We start from the raw sequence: 21,388 nt of genomic DNA on the forward strand, positions 1-21,388 counted from the left end.
TTAAAATGGCCCTGATGTGTGCTGCTGTTTTTAACTTTCAACATTTCTTTGCTGCCACTGTGAATATGAATGTGGTCTTTGCCTAATTAAATAAATGTTACACTGACTCACTGCTTCATGTTCTGGTACAAACTGGCATTATATGAAAGTACAGCCCAAAACCAGTTTAGCTTGAGTTTCTTTTTTCTGGACATAAAGTCACAGCAGGTGTTGTTTCAAAGCTGGTGGACAGATTTAGTTCATTTTGGAGGATTTAAGAGCAACTGCTGTGAAAATATTTGCAGTTTTGGGAGAAAATGATTTAAGATTAGATTTTACCTCAGCAAAAGATTAAATATGAAGGAAGAATTAAAATCCCTAAAAGGAAAAATAATAAACTTGATATACATATCTATACATGCCGCTTCCTAAATGTAACATTCAGGATTATTCACTGCAGCTCCAGAAATCAGAGCTACCTCATCAGATCCAAGTTTGGCATCAGCTGACACTCTTTACAGGAGATTCCATCTGAACTCTGTGGAGCCTGATCTCAAGGTTTTTAAGTCTGACCCTGAAACCAGAAGAGGATCTTTCTCTCTCTTCAGATTCATTGTGATCCAGTGTTAAGAAATATACTCTAAAACACTTCTTCAGTAAAGACTCAGAGAAGAAAAACACACAGAACTTCTTGCTAGCAAGGGCAGCCTCCAGCACTGAGGCTCGCACTGAGAAACTGCCCTGGTCTTTAATTATACTTCAGGGAGCGTTTGTTCCTTACATTGGAATGTGGAGGTGTGTGTGTGTGTGTGTGTGTGTGTGTGTGTGTGTGTGTGTGTGTGTGTGTGTGTGTGTGGGGTCAGAGTGTGGCCCCATAAACGACTTCCCTTAACCTGCTGGTCTGGAAAATTCAACAGTTCATCTATATGTAAAAAAGCACTTAAACTAAAACTGACATACTGTAGCAACGTTAATCCTACCGTAAAACAATAAGAGAAGGTACGACCTCTCTCATGCTCCTAGGATGTGGGGGTGAACACCAGAGATGGGCAGTAACGTTGTAACGCGTTACTGTAATCTGATTACTTTTTTCGTGCGTGGAAGTACTGACCTTACTTTGAGTTTGATTCCATAAAAAGGGACAAAAACATTAGCGTCCATCGTGCGTGGGAAGAAAACTTCTTTTTACAGCGAAAAAAACCCCTAAACTTCCAAGCAAGCACCAAGACGTAATGGGAAATTCACAGAGTAACTCGTGGATTCTTCAACTGACCGCGGCACACCTGCATCAGGGTAAACCTCCGCCTACCTCAGTCCTGCTTTACAGGTGAAAATAGAGCAACAGGACCGCTGAGTCTTTGACTTTATTTATTTTCTGCTGTTTTTTACTTGCATCTATTTGAAAGAGTGAGTGTAAACACAAAAAATATTTTATTTTATGTGCTGGAATGTGTAGAAAATAGGTTTAAATGTGAAACTAATTTATTCCAGTCAGAGAATGTTGCATATAATTAAATTTTTGCTTGATGCATAAAGTTAAAAGATTAAAAATGATAAAACAAGTTAAAAAAAATGAGACTTTTCCATTTGATTACATTTTGTATGATGGATTATGTAGAAAAAGTAGAATTGGGCTGAAAGATCTATCGCTTCATCACCTCTTCAGGTTGAAAATCGTGTTTTTAAAAAGTAACTAAGTAATTAATTACTTTTGAAAATAAGTAATCAGTAAAGTAACGGGATTACTTTTTGGGGGGAAGTAATCAGTAATTAGTTACTGATTACTTTTTTCAAGTAACTTGACCAACACTGGTGAACACCCTAGAATGTTACAGACCTCCTAGGATGAGACATTCTTTCAATATGCCACCAACTATATACTTCTACACACAAATGATTACATGCAGCATTCTACCATATGCAAACTTGTATCATTGAAAGATTATACTGACTACTAAGCACAATTTTCCTATTAACATCCAGTGATTTCAGTCCTGCATGATCAGGCTGATGTTTGCACAGAGCAGATAATGAAGTGAAGGCTTTTGCACATTGGTAACAGTGAAACAGTTTATTTACAGTGTGGGATTGTTTGTGTTCGGAGTATGAACTGAGATTCCTGAAGCTTTTGTCACACTGGTCACAGCTGAAGTTCACTTCCATGTGTGTACGTTCATGTTTGTTACGATGACCTGATTGTGACCAGCTTTTGTCACAGTGTCTGCACTTGTATGGTGTCTCTCCTGTGTGGATTCCCTTATGCTTTTTCATTGAGCTCATTTCCAGTGGTGAAGGATGACCCACACTGGTCACAGATGTGCTTTTTGACCCCACTGTGGAAGAGTTCATGTATTTTAATGTACTTGGTGTGTGGAAGCCTCTCCCACATTCTTTGCAGTAGTTCATTTTGTCTCCAGTGTGGCTACGTTGATGTGGTTTTTGGTCCCGTTGATGATTGGAAGTTTTTCCACAAAGATCACAGAGAAACTCTTTCCCACCACCACAGTGACGACAGGGTTGAGAAATGGATTCATGTGCTTTGCTCCACATCTAAACAAAGACATTGTAAGTTGGGGAATTCCTTCAACATTTTTATCCTGAACATTGCCTGAAATAAAAAGCATCTCTGCCAACGTCCAATTACATTTTACTGTTTACATTACAACACTCAGCTTACTGAGTGAAAATTATTCTTCATTTTTCCAAACAGTTCATTCAGTATAACTCCATAAGTTTACTGATCAGACTTGTTCCAAACAATCAGGTTAAAATTACAAGACAAAAAAACTAAATACATACCTCACAGTAACTGCACTTGTAGAGTTACTTTCTTGTGTGGATCTGTTGGTGTTTATTCAGCTGAAGTGGAGCTTTAAAAGTCTTCTCACACAGGTCACATTTATATGGTCTCTCCTCAGTGTGGCTAATCATATGTCGTCGTAACTTTGCACCTGTTGCAAACAGTTTCCCACACTGATCACAGCAGTAAACATCATTTCCAGTGTGAATCCGTACGTGAATATTTCGGTACCGTATGTCGCTGAAACATTTTCCACAAAAGTCGCAGCTGTACGCCTTAATTCCAGAGTGGGTAACTAGATGCCTCTGTAAGTCGCTATTTAGAGCAAAAGCCTTACCACACAACTCACAGTTGTGTGCTTTAACTCCACTGTGGATGAGTTGGTGTTTTTTTAAGTGTGCAGCCTGGGCAAAAGACTTTCCACACAAGTCACAGCTGTAAGGTTTAACTCCAATGTGGATGACTTGGTGTCTTTTTAAGGTTTGCGCCAGGGTAAAAGACTTTCCACAAGACTCACAGCTGTAAGGTTTAACTCCACTATGGATGACTTGGTGTGTTTTTAGGCTTCGAGCCAGGGTAAAAGACTTTCCACACAAGTCACAACTGTACGCTTTAACTCCACTGTGGATGATTTGGTGAGTTTTTAAGTCTCCAGCCTGGGTAAAAGACTTCCCACACAAGTCACAACTGTAAGGCTTAACTCCACTGTGGATGACTTGATGAGTTTTTAAGTGTCCAGCCTGGGTAAAAGACTTTCCACACAAGTCACAACTGTAAGCTTTAACTCCACTGTGGATGACTTGGTGTTTTTTTAGGCTTTGAGCCAGGGTAAAAGACTTTCCACACAGGTCACAGTTGTACGCTTTAAATCCACTGTGGATGAGTTGGTGAGTTTTTAAGTGTCCAGCCAGGGTAAAAGACTTTCCACACAGGTCACAGTTGTACGCTTTAAATCCACTGTGGATGAGTTGGTGAGTTTTTAAGTCTCCAGCCTGGGTAAAAGATTTTCCACACAAGTAACAGCTGTAAGGTTTAACTCCACTGTGGATGACTTGGTGTTTTTTTAGGCTTTGAGCCAGGGTAAAAGACTTTCCACACAGGTCACAGTTGTACGCTTTAAATCCACTGTGGATGAGTTGGTGAGTTTTTAAGTGTCCAGCCAGGGTAAAAGACTTTCCACACAAGTCACAGCTGTACGGTTTAAATCCACTGTGGATGAGTTGGTGTGTTTTTAGGCTTTGAGCCAGGGTAAAAGATTTTCCACACAGGTCACAGTTGTACGCTTTAAATCCACTGTGGATGAGTTGGTGTGTTTTTAAGTTTCCAGCCTGGGTAAAAGACTTTCCACACAGGTCACAGCTGTATGCTTTAACTCCACTGTGGATGAGTTGGTGAGTTTTTAAGTGTCCAGCCTGGGTAAAAGACTTTCCACACAACTCACAGCTGTAAGGTCTAACTCCACTGTGGATGACTTGGTGTTTTTTTAGGCTTTGAGCCAGGGTAAAAGACTTTCCACACAGGTCACAGTTGTACGCTTTAAATCCACTGTGGATGAGTTGGTGTGTTTTTAAGTTTCCAGCCTGGGTAAAACACTTTCCACACAACTCACAGCTGTAAGGTTTAACTGCACTGTGGATGATTTGGTGTCGTTTTAAGTGTTCAGCCCGGGTAAAATCCTTCCCACACTCATCACAGCTGTAGGTTTTCTCTCCTTTTCTTCTGTGAGGTTTGTCGGCCTCCTGAGAGCGCTGACTTCTCGCTCCATGTTGGTCCTGCAGTGACAGAGATACAAACAGAGGCCGTGAGTGAAATGCAGTCGTGGAACAAACTGAAACTCCCTCCATTGGTGGAATTTAAAGTGAGAACAAACACATTGTTGGTGTGTTTCCACCACCTTATGGTGACAGTATCACATTACAATGATGTGCTACAATGAGAGTTGTAATGAAAATGAAATTATTGAAGAAATATTGATGAGTAGAGAAACTCTTTTACTTCAGAAAAAAGTTCAACTGATGATAATGTTGTTTCAATGTGTTTAGAGAAAATATGATCTTTTTATTTTCTTTTAACTTCTCTGGTTTTTGGTTCTGAATGTAGATTCTGTATATATGGAGGAGCCCAGGATGGAAAAGACAAAGCTGCTGTTAACGGGTTTTGAAAAACCGACCGGCTGTACACACAGTTTGAATAACAGTGTAACTGTGATGTTTTTCTCACCTTTTGTGTTGAAGTCATTGTTTCCTCTGTAGTGGCTGAGCTGAGTCCAAATGGCTGAAATTATTCCTCTGCTGCACCACCAGACTCTTCTCCTCCTGTTACTCAGCTGTATATATGTGTATATATTTTATTTTGACAGCGATATATATATATATATATATATATATATATATATATATATATATATATATATATATATAAATAAGGGGTGCAACGATATTCGTATCGATCGATATTGAACCGTTCGATACAGTGCTTTCGGTTCAGTACGCATATGTATCGAACAATACAAAATTTGTAATTTATTTTATCAACTTTCCTTCTGACGATGCTGTCTGTGTTGAGCGCTCAGTGAATCTGCGTTCGACTATTCCGCCTAGGGTCAACAGTGCAGCCTAGGCGGAGTAGTCGAACACCGATTCACTGAGCGCTCAACACAGACAGCATCGTCAGAAGGAAGAGCGCAGGGCAAGCTAGCGAGACAGAAGTTAAGCTCTCCTTGTAACATGGACCTCCTCCACCCTCATTCAGATCTGGCGTTTGGAATTATTTTGGTTTTCATGTGACGTATGACCCTGAAGGTAAGCGAGTCATGGACTAAAGTAAAACAGTATGTTGGATGCGCCATGCAATGCTCAATTACATGGGTGGGAACTAGTGTGTTAGCGCAGTTAGCTCGTTAACGTGTTGGCCGTCTAGCCCCATGCACGGGGCGATCGGCGGTAGCTCGTTAACGGAGATTTGCCGTGTTGTGGCGTTAAGGTCATTTCAACGAGATTAACCTGAAAGCACTAGTGGGAACACAACGAATATGACTGCACACTTACGCCGACATCATCCTAGTGCAAAGACAAGTGGAAGCAGAAAAAAAACAAGCAAGCATGCTACTAACTTTAGCCGAGTCATTTAGACAGCTGTTTAATATGCTGCTGAGAATATAGCCCAGAAGAAGCGTATAGTATAGCTTTTATTTTGGAAAGAGACATTTCTCTGTAATAAACTCTCTTTTCCAAAGATGAGTGATTCCTCAATCAGATACAGGGCTTGCAATATCGCTAGCCCAACGTCCCGGGGCTAGCGATTTTTTCAGTCGGGGTACCAAAATCTATCTCTGCCCTGCCCGTCGGGCTATTGTAGGAAGGAAAAATATATGTCAATGCTTTTGCATTCTTTCGGAAATGTAGCTGGGTAATTATGTCATTGGCATCGGTGAGCCACTGTCAATATGTGACATATTGAAATCGCGTTTGAATTTGCGCTTGTTTTTTTGCTTTCACTTTGCAATCGTGCGAACTGTGTATAGAGAGCGACAGCACTGATCTGTGAGTGATGATAATTTGCGCACCAATTCCTCTGACATCGTCTTATTAATTGGTAGCTTACTATGCAAACATGACAAGTGAAATCTCCCGCAGCTTAAACATGTGAGAGGTTGATCGCGCAGAGAATCGCTGAGCTTATGTGAGTGCGTGTGTAAAAGCAGCAGGATTTATATTTGACTACGATGACCTGGATGACTGAGAACCTTCACAGACAGATATATATTTTAGTTCTGCTGAGCCAAATAAGACAGGTCAGGGTGAAGAAGTGACAGCCAAAGAAAAGCTTACCACAAAACGGAGAAGTTATGACAAATCAGACTATAAGGCAAAAAGAAAGTGCAGCTTTATGGTTTCATGGACAAAAGAATTTCTGTGGCTGCGATATGACAAGCTAAATAACCAGGGCTGCACATAAGTGGTCCGCAGGTGCGCATTCGCTGTCAAAATAAAAAACACGCACAAGGGTTAGGGTTAAATTTAAAAACTGTACTTTTGAGTTAAAATATATATTTATAATTTTAATAAATGACAAATTAAAAATGCATGAACATTTTTTTGTATCGACAAAATATCGAACCGTGACACCAAAGTATCGAACCGAACCGAACCGTGAATTTTGTGTATCGTTGCACCCCTAAAAAATTATATATATGTATATATATATATATATATATATATATATATATATATATATATACACACACACACACACACACACACACACAGAGTGCAGAATTATTAGGCAAATGAGTATTTTGTCCACATCATCCTCTTCATGCATGTTGTCTTACTCCAAGCTGTATAGGCTCGAAAGCCTACTACCAATTAAGCATATTAGGTGATGTGCATCTCTGTAATGAGAAGGGGTGTGGTCTAATGACATCAACACCCTATATCAGGTGTGCATAATTATTAGGCAACATCCTTTCCTTTGGCAAAATGGGTCAGAAGAAGGACTTGACAGGCTCAGAAAAGTCAAAAATAGTGCGATATCTTGCAGAGGGATGCAGCAGTCTCAAAACTGCAAAGCTTCTGAAGCGTGATCATCGAACAATCAAGTGTTTCAATCAAAATAGTCAACAGGGTCGCAAGAAGCGTGTGGAAAACTTTGGCCATATTTCAGAGCTGCAACATCACTGGAGTGCCCAAAAGCACAAGGTGTGCAATACTCAGAGACATGGCCAAGGTGAGAAAGGCTGAAAGACGACCACCACTGAACAAGACACACAAGCTGAAATGTCAAGACTGGGCCAAGAAATATCTCGAGACTGATTTTTCTAAGGTTTTATGGACTGATGAAATGAGAGTGAGTCTTGATGGGCCAGATGGATGGGCCCGTGGCTGGATTGGTAAAGGGCAGAGAGCTCCAGTCCGACTCAGACGCCAGCAAGGTGGAGGTGGAGTACTGGTTTGGGCTGGTATCATCAAAGATGAGCTTGTGGGCCTTTTCGGGTTGAGGATGGAGTCAAGCTCAACTCCCAGTCCTACTGCCAGTTTCTGGAAGACACCTTCTTCAAGCAGTGGTACAGGAAGAAGTCTGCATCCTTCAAGAAAAACATGATTTCCATGCAGGACAATGCTCCATCACACGCGTCCAAGTACTCCACAGCGTGGCTGGCAAGAAAGGGTATAAAAGAAGAAAAACTAATGACATGGCCTCCTTGTTCACCTGATCTGAACCCCATTGAGAACCTGTGGTCCATCATCAAATGTGAGATTTACAAGGAGGGAAAACAGTACACCTCTCTGAACAGTGTCTGGGAGGCTGTAGTTGCTGCTGCACACAATGTTGATGGTGAACAGATCAAAACACTGACAGAATCCATGGATGGCAGGCTTTTGAGTGTCCTTGCAAAGAAAGGTGGCTATATTGGTCGCTGATTTGTTTTTGTTTTGTTTTTGAATGTCAGAAATGTATATTTGTGAATGTGGAGATGTTATATTGGTTTCACTGGTAAAAATAAATATTTGAAATGGGTATATATTTGTTTTTTGTTAAGTTGCCTAATAATTATGCACAGTAATAGTCACCTGCACACATAGATATCCCCCTAAAATAGCTAAAACTAAAAACAAACTTAAAAACTACTTCCAAAACCATTCAGCTTTGATATTAATGAGTTTTTTGGGTTCATTGAGAACATGGTTGTTGTTCAATAATAAAATTATTCCTCAAAAATACAACTTGCCTAATAATTCTGCACTCCCTATACAGTGGGGCAAAAAAGTATTTAGTCAGCCACCGATTGTGCAAGTTCCCCCACCTAAAATGATGACAGAGGTCAGTAATTTGCACCAGAGGTACACTTCAACTGTGAGAGACAGAATGTGAAAAAAAAATCCATGAATCCACATGGTAGGATTTGTAAAGAATTTATTCGTAAATCAGGGTGGAAAATAAGTATTTGGTCAACAACAAAAATACAACTCAATACTTTGTAACATAACCTTTGTTGGCAATAACAGAGGTCAAACGTTTACTATAGGTCTTTACCAGGTTTGCACACACAGTAGCTGGTATTTTGGCCCATTCCTCCATGCAGATCTTCTCGAGAGCAGTGATGTTTTGGGGCTGTCGCCGAGCAACACGGACTTTCAACTCCCGCCACAGATTTTCTATGGGGTTGAGGTCTGGAGACTGGCTAGGCCACTCCAGGACTTTTAAATGCTTCTTACGGAGCCACTCCTTTGTTGCCCGGGCGGTGTGTTTTGGATCATTGTCATGTTGGAAGACCCAGCCTCGTTTCATCTTCAAAGTTCTCACTGATGGAAGGAGGTTTTGGCTCAAAATCTCACCATACATGGCCCCATTCATTCTGTCCTTAACACGGATCAGTCGTCCTGTCCCCTTGGCAGAAAAACAGCCCCATAGCATGATGTTTCCACCCCCATGCTTCACAGTAGGTATGGTGTTCTTGGGATGCAACTCAGTATTCTTCGTCCTCCAAACACGACGAGTTGAGTTTATACCAAAAAGTTCTACTTTGGTTTCATCTGACCACATGACATTCTCCCAATCCTCTGCTGCATCATCCATGTGCTCTCTGGCAAACTTCAGACGGGCCTGGACATGCACTGGCTTCAGCAGCGGAACACGTCTGGCACTGCGGGATTTGATTCCCTGCCGTTGTAGTGTGTTACTGATGGTGACCTTTGTTACTTTGGTCCCAGCTCTCTGCAGGTCATTCACCAGGTCCCCCCGTGTGGTTCTGGGATCTTTGCTCACCGTTCTCATGATCATTTTGACCCCACGGGATGAGATCTTGCGTGGAGCCCCAGATCGTGGGAGATTATCAGTGGTCTTGTATGTCTTCCATTTTCTGATGATTGCTCCCACAGTTGATTTTTTCACACCAAGCTGCTTGCCTATTGTAGATTCACTCTTCCCAGTCTGGTGCAGGTCTACAATACTTTTCCTGGTGTCCTTCGAAAGCTCTTTGGTCTTGGCCGAATTTGGTCTTCTTTGGCGGAGTTTGGAGTCTGACTGTTTGAGGCTGTGGACAGGTGTCTTTTATACAGATGATGAGTTCAAACAGGTGCCATTCATACAGGTAACGAGTGGGGGACAGAAAAGCTTCTTACAGAAGACGTTACAGGTCTGTGAGAGCCAGAGATTGTCCATGTTTGAGGTGACCAAATACTTATTTTCCACCCTGATTTACTAATAAATTCTTTACAAATCCTACCATGTGAATTCATGGATTTTTTTTTTCACATTCTGTCTCTCACAGTTGAAGTGTACCTCTGGTGCAAATTACTGACCTCTGTCATCATTTTAAGTGGGGGAACTTGCACAATCGGTGGTTGACTAAATACTTTTTTGCCCCACTGTATATACACACATATATATCCATCCAACCAAAATCAAATTGATTACAGACATCAGATCCTTTCCATTGAAGGTTAAAGTTTGGTTAAAGGGAAATCAGAGATGTAGTCATTTTAACTAATGATTTTATTTTTATTCATTTTCTATTAATTGTAGTTGTATTTACGATGTATTTTGGCTTCATGAAAATGTATGTTTTATGGTAAAATGTATTTATTTTGATTGTAAGCCCAACAAGGGACAATTGTTGAAAATTAGCAATAGCTACAAATCAGTTTCATGTTTTGTACTTGGACTATGTCAAACTGCACTGTCTCTTTTAAATAAATAACTTCAAATTCAAATGTGTGAGGGAGACTTTACCATGACATACACCTGGTTACATGGGAATAAACCTATTATCTAATAGGACATTAGGGTTGTGTGAAATGTGTCTGGCTGGTGAATGAATGTTTGGGGAATTATTTGGCGGCTACATACAGTGGAACCTGTCTGTAAGAGCCAATTAAGGGTTAATTTTATTGGTACTGGTAAAATGATTAGAGGAGAAATATATATGTTTGATGTTAAGAATATAATTCTAGTTGATTTTAAAATACTGTTTGTTAAATGTATAGAATAGAGAAGTGCAACATTCTAAAGCGCTTTTTAGTATTTTGAGCTTCCGGCGCACTGTAGTTACGTAGTTGAGGAGTTGGATAAGCTGGAAGCGACACAGTTTTTTGACCGAGTCTTGCCATGTAAACTAAAAGTGTCAATAAACATATTGTTTGCAAGAAGGATACTTGGACTTGCTCGCGTTTCAATGCATGTTGCCGGACTGACTCCTAACGGCGGTACAGAAAAGTGAAATAGGGACGGAGTGCCGCCGCTACAGAAGTCAAAAAACTAGCTTCACCGACATGTGGAGGATCGGCTGCACGGCGCTCGGACGGAAGGGAGCAGCCTAACGGAAAGTAAGAGGCACTGCTTAAGGATGCTGGCACCAAACCGGATAATTCTTTGGATTATTCTGTAGAAGAAGGTAACAAACTCTCTTATTACTTCGTGCAGTAAGAAGAAAAATACGTTTTTCGGAGGCTTGTTAAGTCTGGTGGAAAACGAAAGTGAAACTTAACTGCGTGCTATCGTCAAACCCGATCTCTTTTTTTCTTTCTTTGTCTGTGGGACTGCATGTTGTAAAACAAGATTTGATGCGGTCTATGCGGAGTTTTTGGCATGTTATGAAGATGGTTTACACTATGTCTATTAAAGATTCTAAGCAGAAGACAAATAGTGCATGCTAATTGAGCCAATAAACCCCTGCAACTTATAAGATGGCGGAGGAAAGAGAGGTGGGAAGAACATGCAAGTTAACAGAGAAAGCTTTGGAAGAAAAATTACACAGATGGATTGCTTTAAGAAGACGAACATTAGGAACAATCACAGGCAAAATAAAGGAGATAAAGATAATGATGAGTGATGCTCAGAACCTTCAAAATGTGAAAGAAATAATGGAAAGTGACTTTGCATTGGCTCTGAATGAGTTTCACAGTCACAATAACCAGGTTATGAGCCTTTTGTCTGAAGAAGAAAAAATATTTGACCAGGACAATTGGTTTGAGCCCAAAATGGCATCTATAAGAGAGTTTATGCAAACAACAAAGAAATGGATCGCAGAGGATCATAAGCATATGATTCCAAATGAAGCTGAGCAGCAGGAGCACATTACAGATGACTTGGAAGAAGCTGTTAACCCAGATGACAGCGCATCACAGGTTGGAGCTAGAAAGGATGCAGTTCATAGCTCGCGTGGGTCTCAAGTCAGCCGAGCATCTACAACATCTAGAGTTTCCTCCACTCGTGCTAAACAGGAGGCAGAACACGCAGCCTTGCTGGAACGAGCCGCAGCATTGAAGAAAAGGCAAGAACTTGAGTTGGAGTTGGCCAGGATTAGGCAACATCTTGAGCTGGAAACAGCAAGAGTCAAAGCGGAAAAGGAAGAGTTAGAGTTGGAGACTGCACTAGCGGAAAGTCAAGCAAAATTAAAGGTGCTCAAAGAATATGAAAGATCTGAAGATGGTCTGAGCAGTTATGTGTCAATACAAAGATCGCAAGGTCGAGAAGTTAAAAAGGAAAGAGTTGGCATAATGCTCCCACAACAAGCTGATGTGAGTAGTCACGCTAATTCACAAGTGCAAAACTCACAGGTACCACAACTGTCTCATCCAGTCTCCACTCATGGGCTTAATGCTCACGTTGACAGAAGTGATGATCTATTGTCAGTCATGCAGAAACAGAATGTAATCACTGAGTTACTTGTGAAACAGCAGCAGTTGGCTCAGTTGCCATCAAAGGACATTCCGGTTTTTAAAGGTGATGCACTACAGTATAAGGCCTTCATAAGAGCCTTTGAACATGCAGTAGAGCAAAAGACTGATAACGAGCAAGATAAGCTGTATTTTTTGGAACAGTTCACTGCTGGCGAACCACAGGAGCTAATTCGCAGTTGTGTACACATGACTCCTAGCAAAGGTTACCGTGAGGCCAGACGGTTGCTACATAAGCACTATGGAGATGAGCTAAGGATCGCAAGCGCATTCATTGAGAAAGCACTCAAATGGCCGCAAGTGAAAAATGACGATGCAAAGGCATTAAATGCCTATGCTATGTTCCTGACTGGCTGTCGCAACACCATGGAGGATGTTGAATTTTTGGAAGAGATGGATAATCCAACCAATCTACGCACAGTGATATCCAAGCTGCCCTACAAAACCAGAGAACGTTGGCGCGTAGAAGCATTTGAACTCCAAGAAAAGAGGGGCAAAAGAGCAAGATTTGCAGATTTGGTGAACTTTATAGACCGCCAGGCTAAAATAGCTATGGATCCACTCTTTGGTAATATCCCAGACAACCGTGCAGCGACAAGTGGAAAGACTGACCAAAAGGAAAAATATCCAGCAAAGAAGGAGTTTCGAGGAAGCAGTTTTGCCACCAACATTTCCGCCGAGAACAAAAGACTGCAAAAAACAAACGTTAAAACTGAAAATTCAATCAAGACAGCAAGTGCCTTTGAGAAGCCATGTTTGTATTGTCAGCAGCCTCATACTCTTGCTTCTTGTGGAAAGATTAAGAATCAACCACACAAAGAACGTGTGGATTTCTTGAAGTCAAAGGGACTCTGTTTTGGATGTTTGGTTTATGGGCATCTCAGCAAGTTCTGCAAGCGCAGAATGGAATGTAAAGAGTGTTCACTAAAGCACCCAGACATTCTGCACATGGGGAAAAAAGAAAGTTCTGTGGAAACAGAAAGGAAGGATGTTACTGATGGTAATGAGGCACCTTGTGCTCAAGTTCCTGTCAGTCAAGAGACTTGTGGGCTTACAGGGGCCGGAGAAGAGGAGTGTGTGCTCTCTATAGTACCAGTCAAGATTAAATCTAAAATGAGTGATAAAAATATAGAGACATATGCCTTTTTGGACCCGGGAAGCACGGCAACATTCTGCACGGAAGATCTACAAAGGAAACTGAATGTTAAAGGAAAGCCTACACGGATACTTCTAAGTACCATGAGTCAAGAAAAACCAGGAGAACAGAAACTCATTAACAGTTTTGTTATATCAGACCTGGAAGTGTGTGGGTTGGAAGATTCCAAGTTCGTTGACTTACCCAAGGTGTTCACTCACACTAGTATACCTGTGAGTAGTGGAAACATACCCAAGCAGTCAGACATCCAGAAGTGGCCTTATCTACATGAAGTGAGGCTACCAGAGATAGAGGCTAATGTAGACCTGCTTATAGGAGCCAACTGTGTAAAAGCAATGGAGCCATGGCGTGTCATTAATGGACAAAATGGAGGTCCTTATGCAGTGAAGACCACCATTGGTTGGGTTGTGAATGGACCCATAAGAAAAGAACTAAATGACTCAGAAAACAAAGAACCGCATTTCTCAGTGAGCCGAATCTCCTTAGTGGAAGTTGAGAAGCTACTGGTCCAACAGTATAACATCGATTTTTCAGAACGTAATTATGATGACAAAGAGGAAATGTCACAAGAAGACAAACAGTTTCTACGAGCGGTAGAAAAGACAACGACCTTCGAAAATGGACACTATAACATTGGATTGCCACTTAAGAATGAGAATCTTCAAATGCCAAACAACCATTGTGTTGCGGAGCAGCGGATAGCATGTTTGTTCAGAAAGTTTAAGAAGAATCCTCAGTTTTTTGAAGATTATAAGTGCTTCATGGAAAACATCATCACCAAGGGCTATGCAGTTCCAGTGCCAGACCACCAGTTGAGCCGTGACGACAACAGAGTGTTCTATATACCACACCATGGGGTGTATCACCCGAAGAAGAGAAAGTTACGGGTCGTGTTCGACTGTACGGCTTCATACCAGGATATGTCTCTAAACAAGGAGTTACTGCAGGGACCGGATCTGACTAACACACTGGTGGGTGTTCTTTTAAGATTCCGTGAAGAGCCAGTAGCGCTGATGGCAGACATTGAATCAATGTTTTACCAAGTCAACGTACCAGAAAGAGATGCTGATCTTCTTCGTTTTCTCTGGTGGCCAGATGGCAAGCTGGATGAGCCCATGAAGGAATATAGGATGATGGTGCACCTCTTTGGAGCTACTTCCTCACCAAGTGTCGCCTCATATGCGCTAAGAAGAACGGCAGAAGATCACAAGGAAGAAGCATCGCCAGAAGCTGTTCAGACAGTCCTGTGCAACTTCTACGTAGATGACTGTCTTAAAAGTGTAGCTACAGAAGAGGCTGCAGTGAAATTAGTCAGTGATCTTTGTGCTCTGTGTACCAGTGGAGGGTTTACATTAACAAAATGGACAAGTAACAGTAGGAAAGTGTTGATGTCAATTCCTGAAGAACACAGAGCCAACGAGGTGAAAGATCTGGATCTTAGGCATGACACTTTGCCAGTTGAGAGAACTCTAGGTGTACAGTGGAACACAGAAACAGATAACTTCACTTACACTATAAGGTTGCAAGACAAGCCAATGACACGAAGAGGCATTTTGTCAGTCATTAATTCAATTTATGACCCTCTTGGCTTTCTAGCACCAGTCATCTTGCCTGCAAAGCTTTTGTTGAAAGATCTCTGTAAAGAGCAGCATGGTTGGGACAAAGAGATCAATGAAAAGCATGCAAAAATTTGGAAAAAATGGAAAGAAGACATTGTACTCCTCTCCAACTTCCATGTGAGTAGATGCCTAAAGCCTACAGGTTTCGGATGCACTGTTGTTGCGCAGTTGCACCATTTTTCCGATGCTTCAGATTACGCATATGGAACTGTCTCTTACCTGTTGATGGAAAATAGACAAGGCAAGAGACATTGTGCCTTTCTCATTGGGAAATCCAGAGTTTCTCCGCTCAAGCAAGTCACAATTCCTAGGCTTGAGCTGACTGCAGCAGTGATTTCAGTGAGGATGGACAGATTACTGCGACAAGAACTTCAAGTTCCTCTGCAACAATCAGTCTTTTGGACGGACAGCACAACTGTGCTTAGATACATTGATAGCGAAACATCTCGCTTCAAAACATTTGTTGCAAATAGAGTTTCACTGATTCGAGAAGCAACCAAGCCATCGCAATGGAAGTATGTGACATCGGCAGAAAATCCTGCAGATCAAGCAAGCAGAGGCTTAAAGGCAAAAGATCTGTTGGAAGGAGGTTCATGGATTCACGGGCCGAACTATCTTCTAGATGAAAACGAATGGCCAGAACAGCCAGTGAGAAAGAAGGAAAACCTTCAAAATGATCCAGAAGTCAAGACTTCAGCAACGGTTAATATACTGACAGTTGAGGAAGGCATGGAACCAATGAAACGTGTGATAGACTACTATTCAGACTGGAATAAACTGAAAAGAGCAGTAGCCTGGATAATGAAGCTAAGGAAGGTGCTGTGGATGTTAAAAGAAGAAAGAAAACAGTACTCAAAAATAGTACAGAAAAATGAAAATGATTCTGAAAAGCAAAAGTTAAAGTTGCAAGTGCACATGAGGACATTTAAATCTGCAATGGGAAAGAAAGCGCTTGCTTTGGAGGATCTTGAGGCTGCCGAATCAGTAATCGTTCGTTTCAGCCAGAAACAGCATCATGGAGAGGAGATCAAAATCCTACAGGAGGGAGGACAGCTCAGTTGTAGCAGCCCAGCTGTTCAAATTAGACCCAGTTCTTCGGGATGGGATGCTGAGAGTTGGCGGCAGACTCAATAAATCAGGCTTGCCAGAAAATGCTAAACAACCAGCAATTCTTTCTAAACACAGCAAAATCTCTGAAATCATTTTGAGAGACATCCATCAACGAACTGGTCACTGCGGTCGCAATTATGTGCTGGCGCAATTGCGATGCAGATATTGGATTCCTCAAGCCAATTCGGCAGTTAGAAAGATAATCAACAAATGTCAAACTTGCCGTAGGATTTCTGGAAGGGTTGGTGAGCAGAAGATGGCAGACTTACCTGAAGACCGTCTTCTACCAGACAAACCTCCGTTTACAAACACTGGTGTCGACTACTTTGGCCCATTTGATGTCAAGCGGGGCCGGGGTACTGTCAAAAGATATGGTGTCATGTTTACCTGCCTCACTCTCAGAGCTGTGCATATTGAAGTTGCAGACAGTCTTGACACAGACTCCTGTATCAACGCGATTCGACGTTTCATCTGCAGAAGAGGTCAAGTTACCATCATGAGGTCAGATAATGGCACAAACTTTGTGGCAGCGGAAAGGGAGTTGAGGGAAGCCATTCAAAGACTGGATAACGACAAAATAGAAAGAGTCCTACAACCAAAAGGTATAAAGTGGATTTTTAACAGCCCGGCTGCTTCACATCAAGGTGGAGTTTGGGAGAGACAAATTCGAACAGTGCGTCGAATTCTCAGCGCTCTCTTGAAGGAACAAGTGCCAAATGAAGATTGTCTTCATACAATAATGTGTGAGATTGAAAGCATCATTAATGGCAGACCTCTCACAAGCGTCTCAGATGACATAAATGACGTTGAAGCTTTAACGCCGAGCCATCTGTTGCTGCTTAAGTCACAGCCCCTCATGCCTCCAGGTGTCTTCAACAAAAATGATGCATACACCAGAAAAAGATGGAGACAGGTTCAATATCTAGCAGATTTGTTTTGGACCAGATGGACTCGTGAATATCTTCCACTTCTGCAAGAGCGCCAGAAGTGGCTGAAACTAAGAAGAAACTTCGTGGTCGGAGATCTTGTGCTGTTGGTGGACAGTTCTTCTCCACGCAACTCCTGGCTCATGGGGAGAGTGGTTGAGACGTTGCCAGACTCAAGTGGAACAGTCCGAAGATTGAAAGTAAAAACTAAAAGCAACATCCTGGAAAGACCTGTTAACAAGTTGTGTCTTTTGGAGGAGGCTTCATCTGAGCGATGAAGATAAGGAATGTTTGTTCATGGACATTACGATTAGGTTGGCTCTTAATGATTGATGTGTAAGTTAGTAATTGTTTAGTTCTCTCGCCTAACCAATTAGGGGCCGGATGATGTAAGAGCCAATTAAGGGTTAATTTTATTGGTACTGGTAAAATGATTAGAGGAGAAATATATATGTTTGATGTTAAGAATATAATTCTAGTTGATTTTAAAATACTGTTTGTTAAATGTATAGAATAGAGAAGTGCAACATTCTAAAGCGCTTTTTAGTATTTTGAGCTTCCGGCGCACTGTAGTTACGTAGTTGAGGAGTTGGATAAGCTGGAAGCGACACAGTTTTTTGACCGAGTCTTGCCATGTAAACTAAAAGTGTCAATAAACATATTGTTTGCAAGAAGGATACTTGGACTTGCTCGCGTTTCAATGCATGTTGCCGGACTGACTCCTAACGGCGGTACAGAAAAGTGAAATAGGGACGGAGTGCCGCCGCTACACTGTCAATAAGTATTGGTTTGATTTATCAGTTTAAGGAGAAGAGTATGCTTTGACAAGTCCTAAAATTCTTTACATTTGTTAGTATTTTCTTTTCTTTTCTTTACTTTTTTTTTTTTTTTTGAGGAGTGCACTGAGAATTATGTTTGAGAATCTGTTCTCCTTTAAGCAGGCCTGCATGATTGGAACTAAAAGTGCTATACAACAGTGTTGCTGGAAAACAATCATCAAGTGAGCTTCTCCACATTACAATGGGCACTGGAGAACATCTATGTGGGACTCGATTAGATAGTAAGTCCTAAGTCCCTTGTCTAAAAGGATTCAGCAAGGTAATCCATTCTAAATTCTTCTTGATGCATGCTCAATCATCCAGGTAAGTAAATTTCAAAAAGTTGATTCTGTTCATCTGGACGTAGCGTTTTCAGTGGGAGAAACGCTTCGTCACTCATCCAAGTGACTTCTTCAGTCTCAGCTGACTGCAGGTTTCCCCAATCTTATAAACAGTAACTAGAACCACTGAAGGAACAATGGGCTGGGAGGTCAGTTCCTTCATCATAATTATGTAAATTCTCATGACCACTGATCAAAGACCAGTGATCAATAGCTATGAATACCATTCACAGAGAGTTGGAGAATGGCTGCAATCACAGCATTGTAAGATGGCGAAAGATGTCCCCTTAGGCCCCCTCCTCGATTCAGAGATGGTCTTTCCCTTCTCATGTAAATGGCCTCCTCGACTCCACACGCAAACCGGCGTTCCTCCCTGTCCAGGATGTGTACATCCTCATCAGTGAAAGAGTGTCCACTGGCCTGTAGGTGTTGTGGAGGCAGATTTTTCTTCTCATGTATTAATCACATATTTAATCACATCACATTAGTTAAAGTAATATCACTTTCTCACTTTCCTATAGTAAGAGCACTCCTGTCACCAGTTTGCATGCATGTGGAATGTTAACACAGTGAGGCCATTGTAATGGGAGACATTGAACACACAGTGCAACTCCTTCTCCTTATCAGGGATGTAAATCCTTAGGTGACGATCAAGCAGAAAACAAGGTCATAATAATTCTCTCTGTGAGGGAGGAGGTATAGGTAAGATTTTGGGTTCGTCACATTTCATTGAGGGATTTTTGATTGGCCTCAAACATGCCTGAAGCACCTAAAGAATGAGGTAGTTCTTCCAGTGTTTAATGTGATTGTTTTGGTTTCCCCAATCACTGATGTGGGCACAGTAAAGATAATTGTAAATTCCTTTGAGAGGGTTTACACTTTTTAAATGGGTCTATTGCCCTACAATAGTAAAGAGTACAGTACACTGCATAGATAGAGAGGAAAGATCTATCAGTCTGTTGTAAAATTTAGCTCAGAAGTGTTTGATATATGTTGGCTGTACATGGCCACATCTGGGTTTTACCCCAGACTTTGACGGCACTAACATTGAATTTAGTTTATGTTTGTGTTATTCATTTACCTATAGGTTTTAGTATAGCCACTCTCCTTTATGGAAAACATCTGGACAGGGCAAAGATAAGATAAGATAACCTTTATTAGTCCCACACGTGGGAAAGCAAAAGGCACAAAGGAGTGTGTGTGTGATGTTTAGAATATTCAGAAACCTAAAGTATGTATCAGTAGCAGAATGGACCTGAAAATAAGTGCCCATGTTTGTTTCAGTTATATGAAGCTTTGAATATTGTGGATTAGTAGTACTGCTGCGTTTGTTGCATCGCATTGCTGTAATTGTTTATATGCTTTATATATTCTGAGGTAAGTTGATCTATAGTGTTACATCATATTCTATAATGATGTTATGTGTTTGTATACTTTTTGCCCAGTTTGACCCATTTAGCAGAAGTCAGCCTGTTTAAGGCTCTGATATCTATTCTGTATGACTTAAAGCAGTTATGACATGGTATGATTTTCTCACCCAATAAAGGAATATTTAATATATCAGTCTACTCTTCATTTTATCAGAAACAGTCATGATAACATTTATCAAATGTGAAGCTAGTTTGCTGCGTCTTTTGCTGCTGGCTCAGTCAATTTGGTTGGAGACGTAAACACAGAGCTGACCCAACACAGCAGAATCGCTGAGCTCCGACAGTCCGTCTGCGGGCTGTAGGGTGAGAAAGCCGAGAAAGACAAAGAACTGAAGAAGCTTCTCGGATGAGAGGTGAGACGTCTTCAAGCAACTTATAGGAGTCCAGACGCTTTTCTTTGCAAGCTCCTTTGGCCGAAGAGACAAAGCTGATTCTGATGCGTCGGTGTGTGTTTACGTCTTTGCGTGGAATCCGTGTACCTGCTCTCACTTAATGTTTGGTGGATGTTGAAATAGTTTTGTGAGCTTTAATCTGAGAATCTGGCAAAACACAGTTATATTTAAAAGTCAATTCAGGATTTAATGATTCGATATCGCTTTATTCAAACTACTCACCTCCCTCTCTCCACCTGCACTTTCAACTGGACCACGGCCAATCAGAGAGGTCCCGCCCCTGACTATCTCTGATTGGTTTAGTCCACGATAGGGGCATAACGTGTGTCTGTTGTTGACCACACGGAGAGTTGCAGAGATTTTTTTTTGTTGTTGTGGTGCGCCCAAAGATTTTTTTTAGTCGCACCATTGAAAAATTTGGTCGCATTAGCGACCAATTTGGTCGCACTCTAGAGCCCTGCCTGCACCCCATCCTTTTGTTCATACTCCAAGACTATTTTTCTATATGTATTCTTACCCCCTAGCAACCGCCATTTCATATTGTTGCAAGCAATCACAAACTCTACAGTCTGTCTAACTCCAGTGTATCCCAAGCAATCTATTATTCTCAACAGAGCTAAACTCAACATAAACGGAACCCACATTAAAGTTAGCTCGGTGCTTACCTTTAGATGAGCCCACAAACCGAGAGAAACTCCGTGATGAAGCTGGAAGTCTTAAGAAACACAGAGACGGAGCAGAGACCCACGTGGTTCACGCTGATCTCAGCTACGATCCAGGAGACAAGGGTGTGCAGATCGATGCAGACATCGATCCAAACGTTGGTAGTGGTATATGTTCCTGTAAGTTCACTACTTTACTCCCGTTTCATGAAAAAGCAGCTCTCTCTGCTCGACTCCTCTCCTGCACAGACACTTTGCGCCGCCTCCTTTTCCGGCTCTGCTGTGATTTGTTTCTGCGCGGTCACGTGACCGAGCTTCACAAGGTTTTTTTTTTATTAGTAATATAAACATACAAACAAAATGCACCATATATTACAGATTCAGAGAATAGACATTTCTTACATATTAGCAACTTTCATATATAGTGAAAATAAAATATAAAGATGGGGTCACATAATTTAACAAATTATTAACT

General features: G+C 41.4%; 1 protein-coding gene and 1 long non-coding RNA gene across 2 annotated transcripts in view; one reads left to right on the forward strand and one right to left on the reverse strand.

Moving 5' to 3' along the window:
- LOC146673253 (uncharacterized) overlaps positions 1–21,388 on the forward strand; it is a 95,789-nt gene that overhangs the window by 67,410 nt on the left and 6,991 nt on the right. The gene's annotated exons all lie outside the window — the stretch shown is intronic.
- On the reverse strand, positions 774–21,178 carry LOC146673257 (uncharacterized). Its single transcript, XM_085401709.1, has 4 exons — positions 20,917–21,178; positions 5,000–5,105; positions 2,779–4,551; positions 774–2,529 (listed from the first exon to the last, which is right to left on the reverse strand). The coding sequence occupies exons 2-3, from the start codon at positions 5,015–5,017 to the stop codon at positions 2,803–2,805; spliced, it is 1,767 nt and encodes a 588-aa protein (XP_085257835.1). The 5' UTR covers positions 5,018–5,105; positions 20,917–21,178; the 3' UTR covers positions 774–2,529; positions 2,779–2,802.

The sequence above is a fragment of the Rhamphochromis longiceps genome, linkage group LG3, assembly GCF_057381845.1.
Source record: "Rhamphochromis longiceps isolate RC_006_pf linkage group LG3, R_longiceps_female_GT1.1, whole genome shotgun sequence".
Taxonomy (NCBI): Eukaryota; Metazoa; Chordata; class Actinopteri; order Cichliformes; family Cichlidae; genus Rhamphochromis; species Rhamphochromis longiceps.